At 43.2% G+C, this 14,328-nt stretch overlaps 1 protein-coding gene and 1 pseudogene across 1 annotated transcript; one reads left to right on the forward strand and one right to left on the reverse strand.

Moving 5' to 3' along the window:
• Positions 1-293: 293 nt before the first annotated feature.
• LOC120586473 (uncharacterized) lies at positions 294-408 on the reverse strand (annotated as a pseudogene).
• A 1,294-nt stretch (positions 409-1,702) lies between these two features.
• Positions 1,703-14,008, forward strand: ZNF622 (zinc finger protein 622). Its single transcript, XM_039842755.1, has 6 exons — positions 1,703-2,465; positions 3,275-3,535; positions 3,773-3,935; positions 7,031-7,143; positions 11,814-11,957; positions 13,144-14,008. The coding sequence occupies exons 1-6, from the start codon at positions 1,859-1,861 to the stop codon at positions 13,269-13,271; spliced, it is 1,416 nt and encodes a 471-aa protein (XP_039698689.1). The 5' UTR covers positions 1,703-1,858; the 3' UTR covers positions 13,272-14,008.
• The last annotated feature ends 320 nt before the right edge of the window (positions 14,009-14,328 follow it).

A 14,328-nucleotide genomic window follows, 5' to 3' on the forward strand; every position in this document is an offset into this window, starting at 1 on the left:
GCAAATACCACAGACTGCATGGCCTATAAACAACACATTTACTTCTCACAGTTCTGGAGGCTGGAAGTCTGAGATCAGGATACCAGCTTGGTCTGGTGGGGACCCTCATCCTGGTCAGACTTGTCATTGTATCCTCTTCTGGGTCTCTTTGAAAAAAGCACTAATCTCATTATAAGGGCTCATCCCTCCTGACCTAATCACCTCCCAGAGGCCCCACCTCCTAACAATACTACCTTGGTATTAGGTTTTATTATTTATTTATTCATTCATTCATTCATTCATTCATTCATTCATGCCTACAGCACCTGGTCTTCCTAGGTAGTCTCCCATCCAAGTACTAACCAGGCTCAACCCTGCTTAGCTTCGAGATCAGGCACGCGGTTTGTTCAGGGTGGCATGGCTGTAGACCATGGACTATTGCTCCACTGGGGTGCCAACCCAGGACCTTCTGCGTGTAAAACAGACATGCTAACTGCTACACTATGGACCATGTCCGTATTAGGTTTTTTAACATGAATTTTTGTGTGTGTAGCAGGGAGCACATTCAGACCACAGTATTAAGATATTTGAATATTATTCTGAGTCAGGGGAAACTACTGGCGGTTTTGAGCAAGAACAATGTTGACTTGACCTAGATTTTTAAAAATGTCTCTCTTCCTTGGTGTTAAGGGCCCCTTGGATCCCGAAAATGCAGTGTTAGGTTCTGGACCAGCACTGAGTGGTTTAACCAGGATGTGCAAAAACTCATAAACCTTTAACATTCACGTTTCTTGTAGAATGTACTGCTACATATGAGGCCACAGAGTTAACTGAGCACACGAAAGGAGGCTAGTCCGAATTGAGATGTGCTGTTAATTGTAAAATACATACTGGAGATCCAAGATTTAGTAGCAACAAACAAATGTGAAATTTCTCATTAAATCTTTTGGATTAATTACATGTTGAAATGATAATATATTGGATATACTGGGTTAAATCAAACATATCAATCTTACCTCTTTTCGTTTAATATAATTCAAGCTATATATGCCATCTTAAGTCGAATAGACCAGGTGGTATTCGACTTAAGATGGCATATATAGCTTGAATTATATTTTTATTGGGCAGAGACATGGCTGGCTCTAAACTCCCAGCTGGCATTTTTTTCCTTTAAGAGTTTCAGATGCGCTCTCGGGTTTCTTGTGAATTTCCTCAGGCTCAGGCCTGAGCCTCCGGTGTCCCTGGACTCCAGCCGGCTGGGTGGGCCGATCCGCGGCCTAAACATCAGCCCTCGCTTTCCTGACACCTAATCGCGGGGCGGAAAAGGCGCAGCGCGGGGACTTCCTTAAAGCTGTGACTGTCGCGCGGCCCCCTCAGGCCACTCTCAGGGACCTCCCGGTCCGGAAGCCACCCTAAGCGCCCCTCACTCCCTGCTCTCGCAGCGGCCGCCTTAACCACGTCACATCGCCCTCCTAAACCACGAAAGAAATTAACAGGGAAGTCGCGGAGGTCTACCATCGTCACCTACCTTGGTGGATTCAATCAAAACTCCACCTCTGAGGATGCAATCAACACCACCTTGGGCTGATCCAATCAACACCTACCTTAGGCCGACTAGGCGGGGCATAGTTAGCGGATGGCATCCCTCGCCTTCCCTGGCCTCTCATTGGAAGGGGCGCGGGCTGAGGGGCGGGACTTCCTGTCCAGTCGGGAATAACTTCCCCAGTGCACCAGTCCCTACGTCAGATCCAGCAGGGAAGTCTGTGCGTTCTGTGGTTCTTCGTGGCGCCTGAGGTGAATTAAGGTTTGAGTTCCTCGCGCAGTCAGGCCGCGGGCCTCTAGATTTCTGCCTCTGTCGCCTCTTATTTTCTGCCTGGTGATGGCGACATACACCTGCATCACCTGCCGGGTGGCGTTCGACGACGCGGAGATGCAGCGGGCCCACTACAAGACGGATTGGCACCGCTACAACCTTAAGCGGAAAGTGGCAGACATGGCCCCGGTCACCGCCGAGGGCTTCCAGGAGCGCGTGCGGGCACAGCGGGCCGTGGCGGAGCAGGAGAGCAAGGGCACGGCCACCTACTGCACGGTCTGCAGTAAGAAGTTTGCCTGTTTCAACGCCTACGAAAACCACCTCAAGTCCCGGCGGCACATGGAGCTGGAGAAGAAGGCAGTGAATCGGAAGGTGGAGATGATGAATGAGAAGAACTTAGAGAAAGGGCTGGGCGTGGACAGTTTGGACAAGGACACAGTGAACGCAGCCATCCAGCAGGCCATCAAGGCTCAGCCGTCTCCCAAGAAGGCCCTCCCAGGGCCCAAGAAGGAGTCCGGGAATCCCGTGGCGGTGGCCAGTGGAGGGCGTGTGACTGACGACCGAGACGCGGCCGAGAAACCTCCCCGGCTCCAGTGGTTTGAACAGCAGGCGAAGAAGCTGGCAAAGCAGCAGGGGGAGGAGGAGAGTGAGGAGGAGGACGTGGATGGAGACGGTAAGGGCCCTGTCGGGGAATGGGGGGTAGGAAAGCGGCCCCCTTTACGTTTCCAGATTGATACTGGAGGTTGGAGAGGGAAAGGTACCGTTTTTAAGTGAAAATGGTGTGAGGGCGGTATAGATAGATGTTTTCCGAAGTGACCTGCCTCATCAGCAGCCCCGCAGGGATTTTTGTTTAGTTCACTGTTGCAGATTCAGGGCCTGGAACCTTCTCCAGAGGGAAAAGTAGCTCCTTAGTACACACTTGTAGAATGAATTGATGCCTTTTTTATTTGAATAAGGAGGCTTTTAACATGTGCATGGGAAGAGATGTTACCACTGCACCATTTGCTGTGGAATTTATAATTCTCTTGGGTTTCTAGTTGTGACTTGGCACTTAATTTGGTTGATTGAAACAATCAAATGAGGGTTATAGAATCAGCTAGCTAATCTGAAATGTGGACCTGGAGCCAGCCATCTAGCCTTCTTGATTTGATGAGTTATTTTTTTTTCCTCTTTCTCCATATTACACATCCTATCAACACTGGTCATATGAGTTCATATAGACTTAGGAAAGAAGCAGACTCCTTCAAGGAGTTTACTGTGGGCTGAAAAGAAAGATTAAGGTATTTCTTAGCCATACATATTGGTCTATGGTAAAGGAATAGTTAAAACAGATCTTGAAAGAGGATTTGTCCTAGGAGGTAAATCAGCACCCGCCTCCCCAGATATAGGACTGTACACCTCATGTTTGTGTATCTTTGGTGGTTTCTTTGATTGCTGTTACCACTTGTCCTTAACTTCATTTTTCGAATTTCTGGCTTGAAGATTGGGAAGATATTGATTCTGATGAAGAATTGGAATGTGAGGATGCTGAATCGATGGATGAGTTGGAGGAGTTAGATGCAGAGGAGGAAGAAGCTGTGGGAAGCGCCCCTCCTGGTGCCATCCCCGTAACGGACTGCTTATTTTGTCCCCATCATTCAAGCTCCCTCATGAAGAATGTGGCTCATATGACTAAAATCCACAGCTTCTTTATTCCTGATATAGAATATCTTTCAGATCTTAAGGGACTGATTCGGTATTTGGGTAAGTACGATAGCTTTCCTTTTAATGAGGATATAGCACATTATTGGGGGGAAGGTCTTAAGGGAACATCAGTTTTGTGTTTCTCCCAAATCTTTGATTTAATCACCTGTTTATTTTGTGAAGATCAGAAACTTGATGCTTTTTTTTTGACTCGTGCAGGTAAATGGTGAGATTGAATCTGGCCACAAGAGCTTTCTTCATATTTTTTCCTCAAAAGCTTTCTTCTTATTTTTCCAGGAGAGAAAGTCGGCGTGGGGAAGATTTGCTTGTGGTGCAATGAGAAAGGGAAATCCTTTTACTCCACGGAAGCTGTACAGGCGCACATGAATGACAAAAGCCACTGTAAGCTCCTCACAGATGGTGATGCTGCTTTGGAGTTCGCAGACTTCTATGATTTTAGGTAAGTCTGTGGTTTGTAATGTGAGGTGAAGTGAGATTATCTCTGAAGTGATATTAGCTGTGCCAATGCCTGATATGTGTTTGGAACTGGACAACATATTCTTTCTTTATCACTCTCACGATACTTCTGTGTGGACAGTTATTCCCTCTCATTTTGTAGATAAGAAACATCATAGCATAAATTTTACACACACACACACACACACACACACACACACACTCTCTCTCTCTCTCTACTCTCTCTCTCTCTCTCTCTCTCTCTCTCTCTCTCCCCCACCCCTCCCTCCTCCCTCTGATGGGGTCAAATAAGGAGAAGATCTCAGGCCCAAACTGAAGTTTGTCAGACTGGGTGTTTAATGGTCAGAAGTTCCGCAATGCCTGTTACCCTTGGGAACAGAGGCACAGAAATGAGGTTTCATGGGGCCTGAGTGGCCTTGAATCACAGGCTGTCTCCTACAGGAGTAGAGATGGTTGCTGAACCAGGCATTTGGTGGTGAGGTTGTCCCATAGGTAGTTCACCCTTTTCTAGAAACCTGTGTAATTCGTGTGTCATACACCAAATCTATACTAGGCACTCTGGAACAGCTAATCCCTAGCGTGAAGAGTTGGTGACCTAGCACAGGTGTATGCTACACAAGTAGGTGTGTATAATTACCATGCCGGGTGTACGTAGTTCATGTTGATACAGGTGTTCAGAAAAGTCCTAGTCATTTCAGTTGTCCTTTTGCATTTTCCTCCTGATTTCCCATTTTTGTAGTGAGGAAGAGTTTTTCATTTTTGTCTCTTTTGTGGCTCTGTACTGGAATCTCATTGTGGTTTTAATTTGCATTTCCTTTGTAATGACTGTAGTCGAGAACCTTTTATATATTAATTGGCCATTTCGATGTCTTTTGTGAAGTATTTGATCAAATCTTTTTGTTTTCCTTTTGGGTTATCTGTCTACTGTTAACATTTTAGTGCATTTCTCTATTTTCTATGTATTTGCGAACATCTCTGGGAACGTTGAGATTCTTATAGAACTGCACTGTCCAATATGGTAATTACTAGGTGTACTCATGTGGCTATTTAAGTTAATTAGAAATTAAGTTAAAAATTTTTAAATTTAGTTCTTCAGTTGCACAATCACATCAGAGCTCAGTGCTTAAAAGCAGCTGATTGGTAGCTACTCTGTTAGACACACGGGCATAGAAAATTTCTGTATCACAGAGTTCCGTTGGACAGCAACATTCTAGAACTTTTAAAAAATATTTTTATTTTGCAATTACCATTGACATACAATATGAGTTCCAGGTGTACACCATAGTGATTAGACATTTATGTAGCTTACAAAGTGATACCCTGATAAGTCTAGAACCCATCTGGCACCACACATAGTTATTACAATATTATTGATTATATTCTCTATGCTATATTTTACATCCCCATAACTGTTTTATAACTGGCAATCTGTACATCTTAATCCCTTCCCGTTTTCACCCCTCCTGCCAACACCCCTCCCATCTGGCAATCATCAATTTTGTAGAACTTCCTATTATAGTGGTTAAATTGACAAGAGCTGCATCTTCCAGCTCTACATTCTCTCTTCTATTCTGGCCTCCTTCCTAGGGAGAAACAATAGGTAAAAGAATTCAGTTTTAGGTCATTCGCTCACTTTTTTTTTTTTAAGTACAATTTTCGATTCATAGCGAAGTTGAGCAGCTGGTACAGTGATTTCCCATATATTCCCTACCCACACACATGCACAGCCTTTATCATTATCAACATCCTCCACTAGTTGTACATTTGTTTAAACTGATGAATCTGCACTGACTCATCATTATCAAAGTCCATAGTTTACATTAGAGTCCGGTCTTGGTGTTGTTCATTGGACAAATGTATAATAACAGGTATCCACCATTATAGTATCATACAGAGTAGTTTCACTGCCCTAAAAATCCTATATAGTCCTGCCTCCATTTCAAACCCTGGAAACCACTGATCTTTACTTTCTCCATAGATTTGATTTTTACATAACTTCATATAGTTTGAGTCATACAATATGTAGCCTTTTCAGACGCTTCTTTCACTTAGTAATATGCATTTAAGGTTCCTCCACGCCTTTTCGTGGCTTGACAGCTCATTTCATTTTGGTCTGAATAGTATACCACTGTCTGGATGCACCACAGTTTATCCATTCACCTACTGAAGAACAGTTTGGTTACTTCCAAGTTTTAGCTATTATGAGTAAAGCTGCAGTAAACATCTGTGGGCAGATTTTTGTGTTGACATAAGTTTCCAGCTCCTTTGCGGATATACCACGCAGCAAGATTGTTGCACCATATGGTAAGAGAATGACCATATGTCATTAGTTTTGGAAGAAACTGCCAAACTGTCCTCAAGTGGCTGCGCTGTTTTGCATTCGCACCAGCAACGCATGGGAGTTCCTGTTGCTCCACATTCTCACCAGCGCTGGTGGTGTCTGTTCTGGATTTGGCCAGATTTAAACATCCCTTTGTTTTAATTTGCATTTCCCTGATGATGTGATGTGGAGCATCTTTTTATGTGCTTATTAGCCAGCTGTATATCTTTAAGGTCTTTGGGCCGTTTTTTAATTGGGTGTTTGTTTTCTTATTGTTGAGTTTTAAGAGTTTTTTGAATATTTTGGATAATATATAGCTTTGGATAACATATTTTTTATCAGATGTGTCTTTTCTTTCATCTGTGGTTGTAGTTTAATTCTCTTGACAGTTTTTCACAGAGTAGAAGTTTTTAATTTTGACGTAATCTAGTTTATCAATTTTTTTCTTTCTTGGATCAAGCCTTTGGAATGATACCTAGTCATCACCAAACCCCAAGTCATCTAGATTGTTTTCTGTTATCTTCTAGGAGTTTTTTTATAGTTGACATTTTTCATTTAGTTCCGTGATTCGTTTTGAGTTCATAAGTCATTTGCCCACTTTTACTACAGAGAAAATGCTAACAGCTTGTTGTCGCTGCATCTGTGTACCACCCCTCTACGGTAGCTAGTGGGTCTGCCCCTTTGCAAATACAATTTATGTCTTTTAGTTAAATTTGAGATATCAGTCTATTCATTAACACCCTTTCACTGTGTTCCAGGAGTAGCTACCCAGATCACAAGGAGGGGGAGGGGCCCGATGGGACTGAGGAGCTGCCCTCAGAAAAGACCTTGGACTACGATGATGAAACCATGGAGCTGATCCTACCTTCTGGTAAGTGCATTTGTCACAAGTAACTCAAGGCCAGCGAGCCGTTGGAGACGTCTGTTCCTATCCATCCTTTTCCATACTGAGGGAAATAGAACATAGAACTTAAAATGTGTATTCGTGTTCTCAGGTACGTGGTACACTCTGAAGGTTGCCCCTCAGCTCTGTGTTGGCTTTTTTGTTTAAACTGGATCAGTGTTTTTGCTCATTTCTGTTCTGACTCAATGCCTAGATCAGTCATATAATTTCTTTTCAAATATGTAGATCTGTTCTATTCCTTTGATTTATTTTTTGGCCCCGTCTAGGTTTTTCTTGTTAATCTTGTCCTTCATCTTATTCCTTGAACTGATTCCTGTTTCCTTGTTTTGCTCAGACTTCTGAATGGTGTCTGGCATGCGTGGATCTGATTAGCGGTGCCTGGGTTGCCTGTTTCTGATGGTCGGGGGAAGGCTTAGAGTTTGAATTCTGCCTTCTGCTTTGGGGAACAGTATTCATAATCATGGGAATTTAACAAAGGAATGAAGAGATGAAGGAAAGCTGTGAATATGAGAAGCATCCACTATTGTTTACGGTGTTATGATTAGCTGATAAGAAAGGGAACGGGATGGTAGAGATGATAAGATAATAAGATCCTAATAATACCTGGTATTTCCTGAGCAGTGAGCACATTCAGGCAGATATTTTATTTTCACAACAAGCCTCCGGGGCTTGGAATCACATTCGCCTGCAATACCGGGAGCAGATTGCTTTGCCTCTACATCATCAGACAGTCAAAGAAGGTGGCATGAGATGAGCTTGAAGGTCCAATATCCCTGGTTTTTAAAGCCTGGGTTTCCTCACTCACAGCTGCAGGCTGTTTACTGAGTCATGCTATTTTAAGGTGTTGGATAATAAACCTCAGGAGAGCTCTCTGAGGTAGGCTTGGGAGTAGTGAGGTGACTGGTTTGGTGCTAGAGTACTGCGAAATAACTACTTTCAGACAGACAGACTCATCAGGAAAGACCAAAGGTTCCTAACTAGGCCACACATGTGTTTTTTTCTATGGAAAGGCTTGGCGTGGATGTTGACATGAAGCTAATTTGAGAAAGATTCTAATGTGAAGAGCTTAGTCATATTTTATTCACTACATTTAGTAGATTTAGCTTTAAACTGGTTTCAAAAGCAGCAGTTGTGGTACCTAAAATCTAGTTACTTCAGATCAATTAGCTTTCCCAGAGCCAGTGACAAAGAGCATCCGGTAGAGGGCACTGTGGGCATTGTTTTGAAAACTGATCTGGCTGTGTTGCTTGAGTTCTTTGCTGTTCAGTTCTTGAGGAGTAAGTTAGTGTGAAAGACACATCGAGTTAGCTGCTGACGCCAGATGAAACTTGGTGGATCCACAAGAGATACATAACTAATCTTAGGAAAATTACCGTAAGTGGTTATTGCTGTGGTGACAGGTAGATGGACAGGTTGTGACTTCACCATAACTCATATAAGCTACCTGTTATATATATTGTGCAGTCAGTGTGTTCTAAAAATAATTTTCGTTGATACGGGCCTTTAAGTTGAGCTGTTAGCACATTATACTTGGTGCTTCATGTCAGATGCTCACTGTCATTGTCAAAGGGCAAGGGCGGCTCTAAACACTGCGTGTTTCATTTCTCCTGCCAGCTGTCGGAAACGTTGGCATTGAGTAATGACACCTTTTCAAGGATGTTTTAAAAAGCCAAACTTCAATAAACATTTCCAAGTACTGCTTAATAATATCAGTATATTGATTTATTATGTACTAATGACTGGCATTATCATTTAATGATTCCGAGGTAGCCATCATTACAAACCTGGAGCGTCCTGACCTAACGTTGCAAATAGAAAATCACAACAAACGATGCTGGAGTTTCCTGCTAGAGCCTCCGTTTAAGTTGTGTTGTTATCCGTCAGCTGTGCCACCCTTACTTCTTGTGGTCAGGAGCTTTGTTAACGCTAAGCTGCCAGAACAGTCAGGTTCGGGGAAGCATGTCATGTTTTCATCCACGTTGGTATCCAAAGCCATATATCGTCTTTGATTTGAAAGTTTCTTTTTGCTATCCCTTGAGTCTGATCACAAAAAGAGGCAACTACTTTTCTGTATCTGTGTAGCAAGCAAACTGTTTCAGGTAGCTTGCCAGATAGAGGGACTTAAAATAACCTGGCAGAATTTTCTCATGTCAATTAAGGATCTAGATCCTAAAAGCAAATACAGCCACCTGTCCTACACAGAGGATTCTGAAAGAAATGGTTTTAAATATGTAAATTTCAAACTTTCCTAGAAACTGTACACGTATTTCCTGTGTTCATTTTCTGTGAAATAGATGTTTCATGTCCTGTGTATATGTGGTGGTTAAATTTCTACATCTGTCTGGAAAGGTGTTTGATTGCTTATTTCCTAATTAACATTCTTATGAAAACATAACTTGTAGTAAGCTCGCAGGCAATGCTGATACCATTGGCCCAGGCTCACCTTTTGAGAGCCACTGTCTGATGGAGTCTGGAGTTAGTTACCATGGAGGCCTATCCCCTTCCCTCTCGCCTGCTGTGAAGCTAAGATATAGGGATCAGCATACTTTTCCTCTAAAGAACCAGATAGTCGATAGAGATTCATTTCTGAAAGCATGGTTGACTTGCATATTTTTACCAGATCCTTCTAAATTAGCAGAAGGTGTAGAGACTCCAATTTAATCATCTTTTAAAATTCTGGTTCACCTGGTAATTTAAATTATTTAGAAAGCAATAGAGTATACAAGTAGACTGCTCTCTGTCTCATACACTAAAATTAACTGAAAACAGACCAAAGACCTGCATATAAGACTTGAAACAATAAATTGCATAGCAGAAAACAGGTATTGAACTCATGGACCTTGGATTTAGAGAGAATTTTATGAATTTGACCTCAAAGGCAAGGGAAGTAAAAGCTAAAATAAATGAATGGGACAAATTAAAAAGCTTCTGCACAGCAGAAGAAACTATCAACAAAACAAAAGACAATCATGTGAACAGGATATTTGCAAACAGCACCTTCCATAAGGGCTTAATATCAAAATAAACAAAGAACTCATATAACTCAACATTAAAAAAACAATCCGATTAAAAAATGGGCAGAGGACCTGAACAGACACTCCCAAGAAGACATATAAATAGCCAACAGACATATGAAAAGATGTTCAACTTCACTAGGTAGGGAAATGCAAATCAAAACCACAATGAGATACCATCTCACACCTGTTAGAATGGCTGTTATCAACAGGACAAGTAATAACAAGTGTTGGAGAGGCTGTGGGGGGAAAAGGAACCCTCATACACTGCTGGTGGGAATGTGAATTGGTACAGCCACTGTGGAAAACAGTGTGGAAGTCCCTCAAAAAACTAAGAATAAAATTACCATTGACCTAGCAATCCCTCTTCTGGGTATTTACCCCAAAAACTTGAAAACATTCACAAAGATGTATACACCCCAATGTTCATAGCAGCATTATTCTCAGTGGCCAAGACATGAAAACAACCCAAGTGCCTTCAATAGATGACTGGAGAAAGAAGAAGTGGTGCATATATACAATGGAATATTAGTTGTAGGAAAAAATGAAATACTGCCATTTATGACAACATTGGGTGAATCCTGAGATTATCATGCTAAAACGAAATAAGTCAGAAAAAGTTGAGAACCATATGATTTCATTCATATGTGGGATATAAAACTGAAAGCAACAAACATGACAGAGACTCATGCATGGACAAGGACAGTGGATTAGTGGTTACCAGAGGGAAGGGCGGGAGGGAGAAGCTAATAGGAGTAAAGGGGGTCAAGTATCTGGTGAAGGAAGGAAATTTAACTTTGGGTGATGAACACACAATGCAGTACACACATGACGTATTATTGAATTGTATACTTGTAACCTTTTTTATTTTATTAACTAATACCACCCCAATAATTTTAATAAAATGTGTGTGTGTAAAACAATAGGGCAATGTTCTCAACCCAGGCACTACTGACATTTTGGGCCAGATGATTCTTTGATGTGGAGGGTCGTCCGGTGCATTAGAGCATGTGACTCCGGGCCGCTACGTACCTCAGCCTCCATCTAGCTGTAATAACCAGAAATGTCTCCAAGCATTGCCAGATGTCCACGGCGTAAAATAAACCCTCGTTTGGGAACCACTGCTTGTCAACAGGACAAGTAATAACAAGTGTTGGAGAGGCTGTGGGGGAAAAGGAACCCTCATACACTGTTGGTGGGAGCACCACCAGCAAAGGAAAGGTGGATCGACCTCTGCCCAGACTGTGGCTCGTAGGCCGAAACGTCACAACTGCTCTCTGTGCTTAATCTTCTTTCTATTAAAAAAAGTTCCAATCCTTTACCTCTTAGGGTCCTGTTATCTGTGTTAGAAGGTGTTGCTATGCGCACGTCTAGGGAGACATATTGTATATAAGTACAAGATACTGAGTTTTTCACTTAACAGTGACTTTTTAAAAAAAAAATCTCTCTTTTGGTTTTCTTTCTTTCATTTTTTAATATGCTGCTTCATCTTTCTCTAGCAGATAGAGCACTGTTTCCTCTGGCATGTCCATTTTCCAGCTCGATTTGGAAAGCCCTTGCTTTATATCTCTGCCTTGAGAAACTATCCATCTCCATGTTTAAATATTGCTCTTTTGAAAACAGGTGCCAGAGTAGGTCATCGCTCTCTGATGAGGTACTACAAACAGCGCTTTGGCTTGTCAAGAGCTGTGACGGTTGCCAAGAACCAGAAGGCCGTGGGCCGAGTACTCCAGCAGTACAGGGCCCTGGGATGGACCGGCAGCACAGGTACACCGGTGTGGAGGGCTGTGGACCTGCCCAGGAATGTGCTTCACAGCAGGGGGCTGGGATGAAGTCGCTTCCATTTATCTTGACCTCATGGATCCTCCCTAGGGGAACCTTAACCTCTTGGCTCTTGGCTTCCATTCCCACCTGATGTGTTTACGGCAGTAAGCCCAAAGTCCTGTGACTTCAAACCTTATATTCCTGTCACAGTAACTTTCTAAAACTGCATATGCATCATTAACTTTTTCCAAAAGTTGTCGTTACCAAAATAATTATTTAATAACGGTTAAAGGTTGAAACAATCCAGGAGGTTACACGGAAGAATTAAATAGTATCCTTGTGCAAATAGCTTGAGCTGTGGGGTCAAACATGACCTATTACACTCGTAGGTTCTTACATGATAGGCATGAATATTGTAATTCGCCTAAGCCTCTTTTTCCTCATTTCTAAAATGGAGAGGATGATAATAGGATCTACCTCATGGAGTTGTGCGGCTTGAATGTCATAATCATGTGTGATAGAGTGCATGCACGTAATCAAGGCTAGCTAGCACTTCTTTTTGTAACTTTCACATAGAAAACTTAGTAAGAGGCGGAGGAATAAAGCAGGCCACTGAAGTTGTTACTCTGGATACCTCGTCACTGTGAAATTATTTTAACGTATTCTGGTGTCTGCCGTGTGCAGCCCTGTCCTTAGCTCTCCAGGGAAAGCGTCTGTGCACTAGAAGCCCAGAGGCAGTGAGGGGAGAGCTGTTTTCACTGTCTGGAAAGCTGCACAGCCGACATCCATTTCCAGGGCCACTGTGTTGATGGGCACCTAGTTGCTTTCACTGTGGCTGCCTGTGAGCCTTGAGGCGCCGACTTCATGTTACTTTTGTCAGGAGTTGTCTGCCTTCCTCTGTCCCCTTAGATCGATGGGCCGTCACTTGTTGAGCTTGTAGACTCTTTCCAGGTGATGAAAACTAAAGAGGTTCATCCCAGAGAAAAATTATCTGTTGAAGTTCTGGGATGCAATTTGAGGGTGCACAGAAACCCATGGAGAGCCTCATTGTGTGGAGACCCAAGTTAGCATTTTTTTAAAAAACATAAAAAACCCCAAACTAAGTTTGAAGTTCTTTGCAAAAATTGGCTTGTCTCTGGTCGCAATTAGCAGCCCTTTGTCCCGTCCTTTGCCTTCCTTCCAACCACAGGAGCAGCTCCTAGGAGCCAGCGGGACATGCAGTATGTCCAGAGGATGAAGTCGAAATGGATGCTGAAGACAGGCCTGAAGAACAATGCCACCAAGCAGATGCACTTTAGGGCCCAAGTGATGTTCTGAGGGTCTGCTGTGGATTGCGTCATCCGTCTCCTGCACAGGTGTCCTTGCCTGAGGACCAGCGGAAGCCACGTGGCGTGCTGCTACTTCATCCTGTACTTCATCTGTTCAGAATAATAATAAAAGGCAGAATCACTGGCTTTCAGATGTCATTTCTGGACAGGGTTTAAAGATCATGTTTTCACAAAGTGAGCGGTGTCTGCCGGACTCAGGACTTGCACGGCTGCGAGGCAGCGTCTTTGTTACCTCAGCTTTTACCTGACTTACGGGTGTCAGAAGGATGTGGGAAACGAAGTGGCTTATTGTGCAACCCAAACGTAGTGTAACTTTCAGAAGATAACTTAGCAGGTTATGGCACTGGAACCTACATAAGGAGACTATTGAATGTCACCCATTTGAATGTGTCACGGCCCATGAGGTGGCGAAAGTCTCTGGGCACATTCAGTAAATGCAGGCGAGTTAAAGAGCATGTCGGGGTCCTTATTTCTGAACGGGAACCCACAGAACGACCGCGCTGTGCACTCGGCTGGTTCCAGTGCCGCCTTTACTTGAGCAGTCATTTTCGGAAGGAAATAAATGTAAAATGTTTACGTCTCATTTTAGAAACAAATTACCTGGGGGTGAAATCTCTGAAATGATTCTCAGCTTAGGTGGTTTAGAAGAAACACTGATATATTGGAAATGAAGCTAAACGTGAAGATTAAAGTGATTGAGCTACCTTTGTGGCTTTGAAAAACTGACTTGTTTGATTTTTCAGTCTGTAAAATGAGGTGGTGTTTATCTCACGTGTTGTTGGTGTTAAACCTGCCAGCGGAGCCCTCGCTCATTCAGTCCCAGGCACAGGTAAGTGCCAAGTTCTCCCTGACGGAACCGTGGCTGCCACAGCAGGTGGCCCACGCTGTGGTCGGAGCGCTTATTCCCCAGTAGTGGGTCAAGGTCGCCAGGAGACCAGCTTGCCCTCGGCAGGGTTCCCCGGCCCTCGTTTGTAGAGACGTCTTTTCTTCAAACTTTGTGTGGAGTTAATTCTCTTTCCTCTGTGCACAGGTTCACTGTCACCCAC

The sequence above is a fragment of the Pteropus medius genome, unplaced genomic scaffold (genome assembly GCF_902729225.1).
Source record: "Pteropus medius unplaced genomic scaffold, Ma_sr-lr_union100, whole genome shotgun sequence".
NCBI classification, from domain to species: Eukaryota; Metazoa; Chordata; class Mammalia; order Chiroptera; family Pteropodidae; genus Pteropus; species Pteropus medius.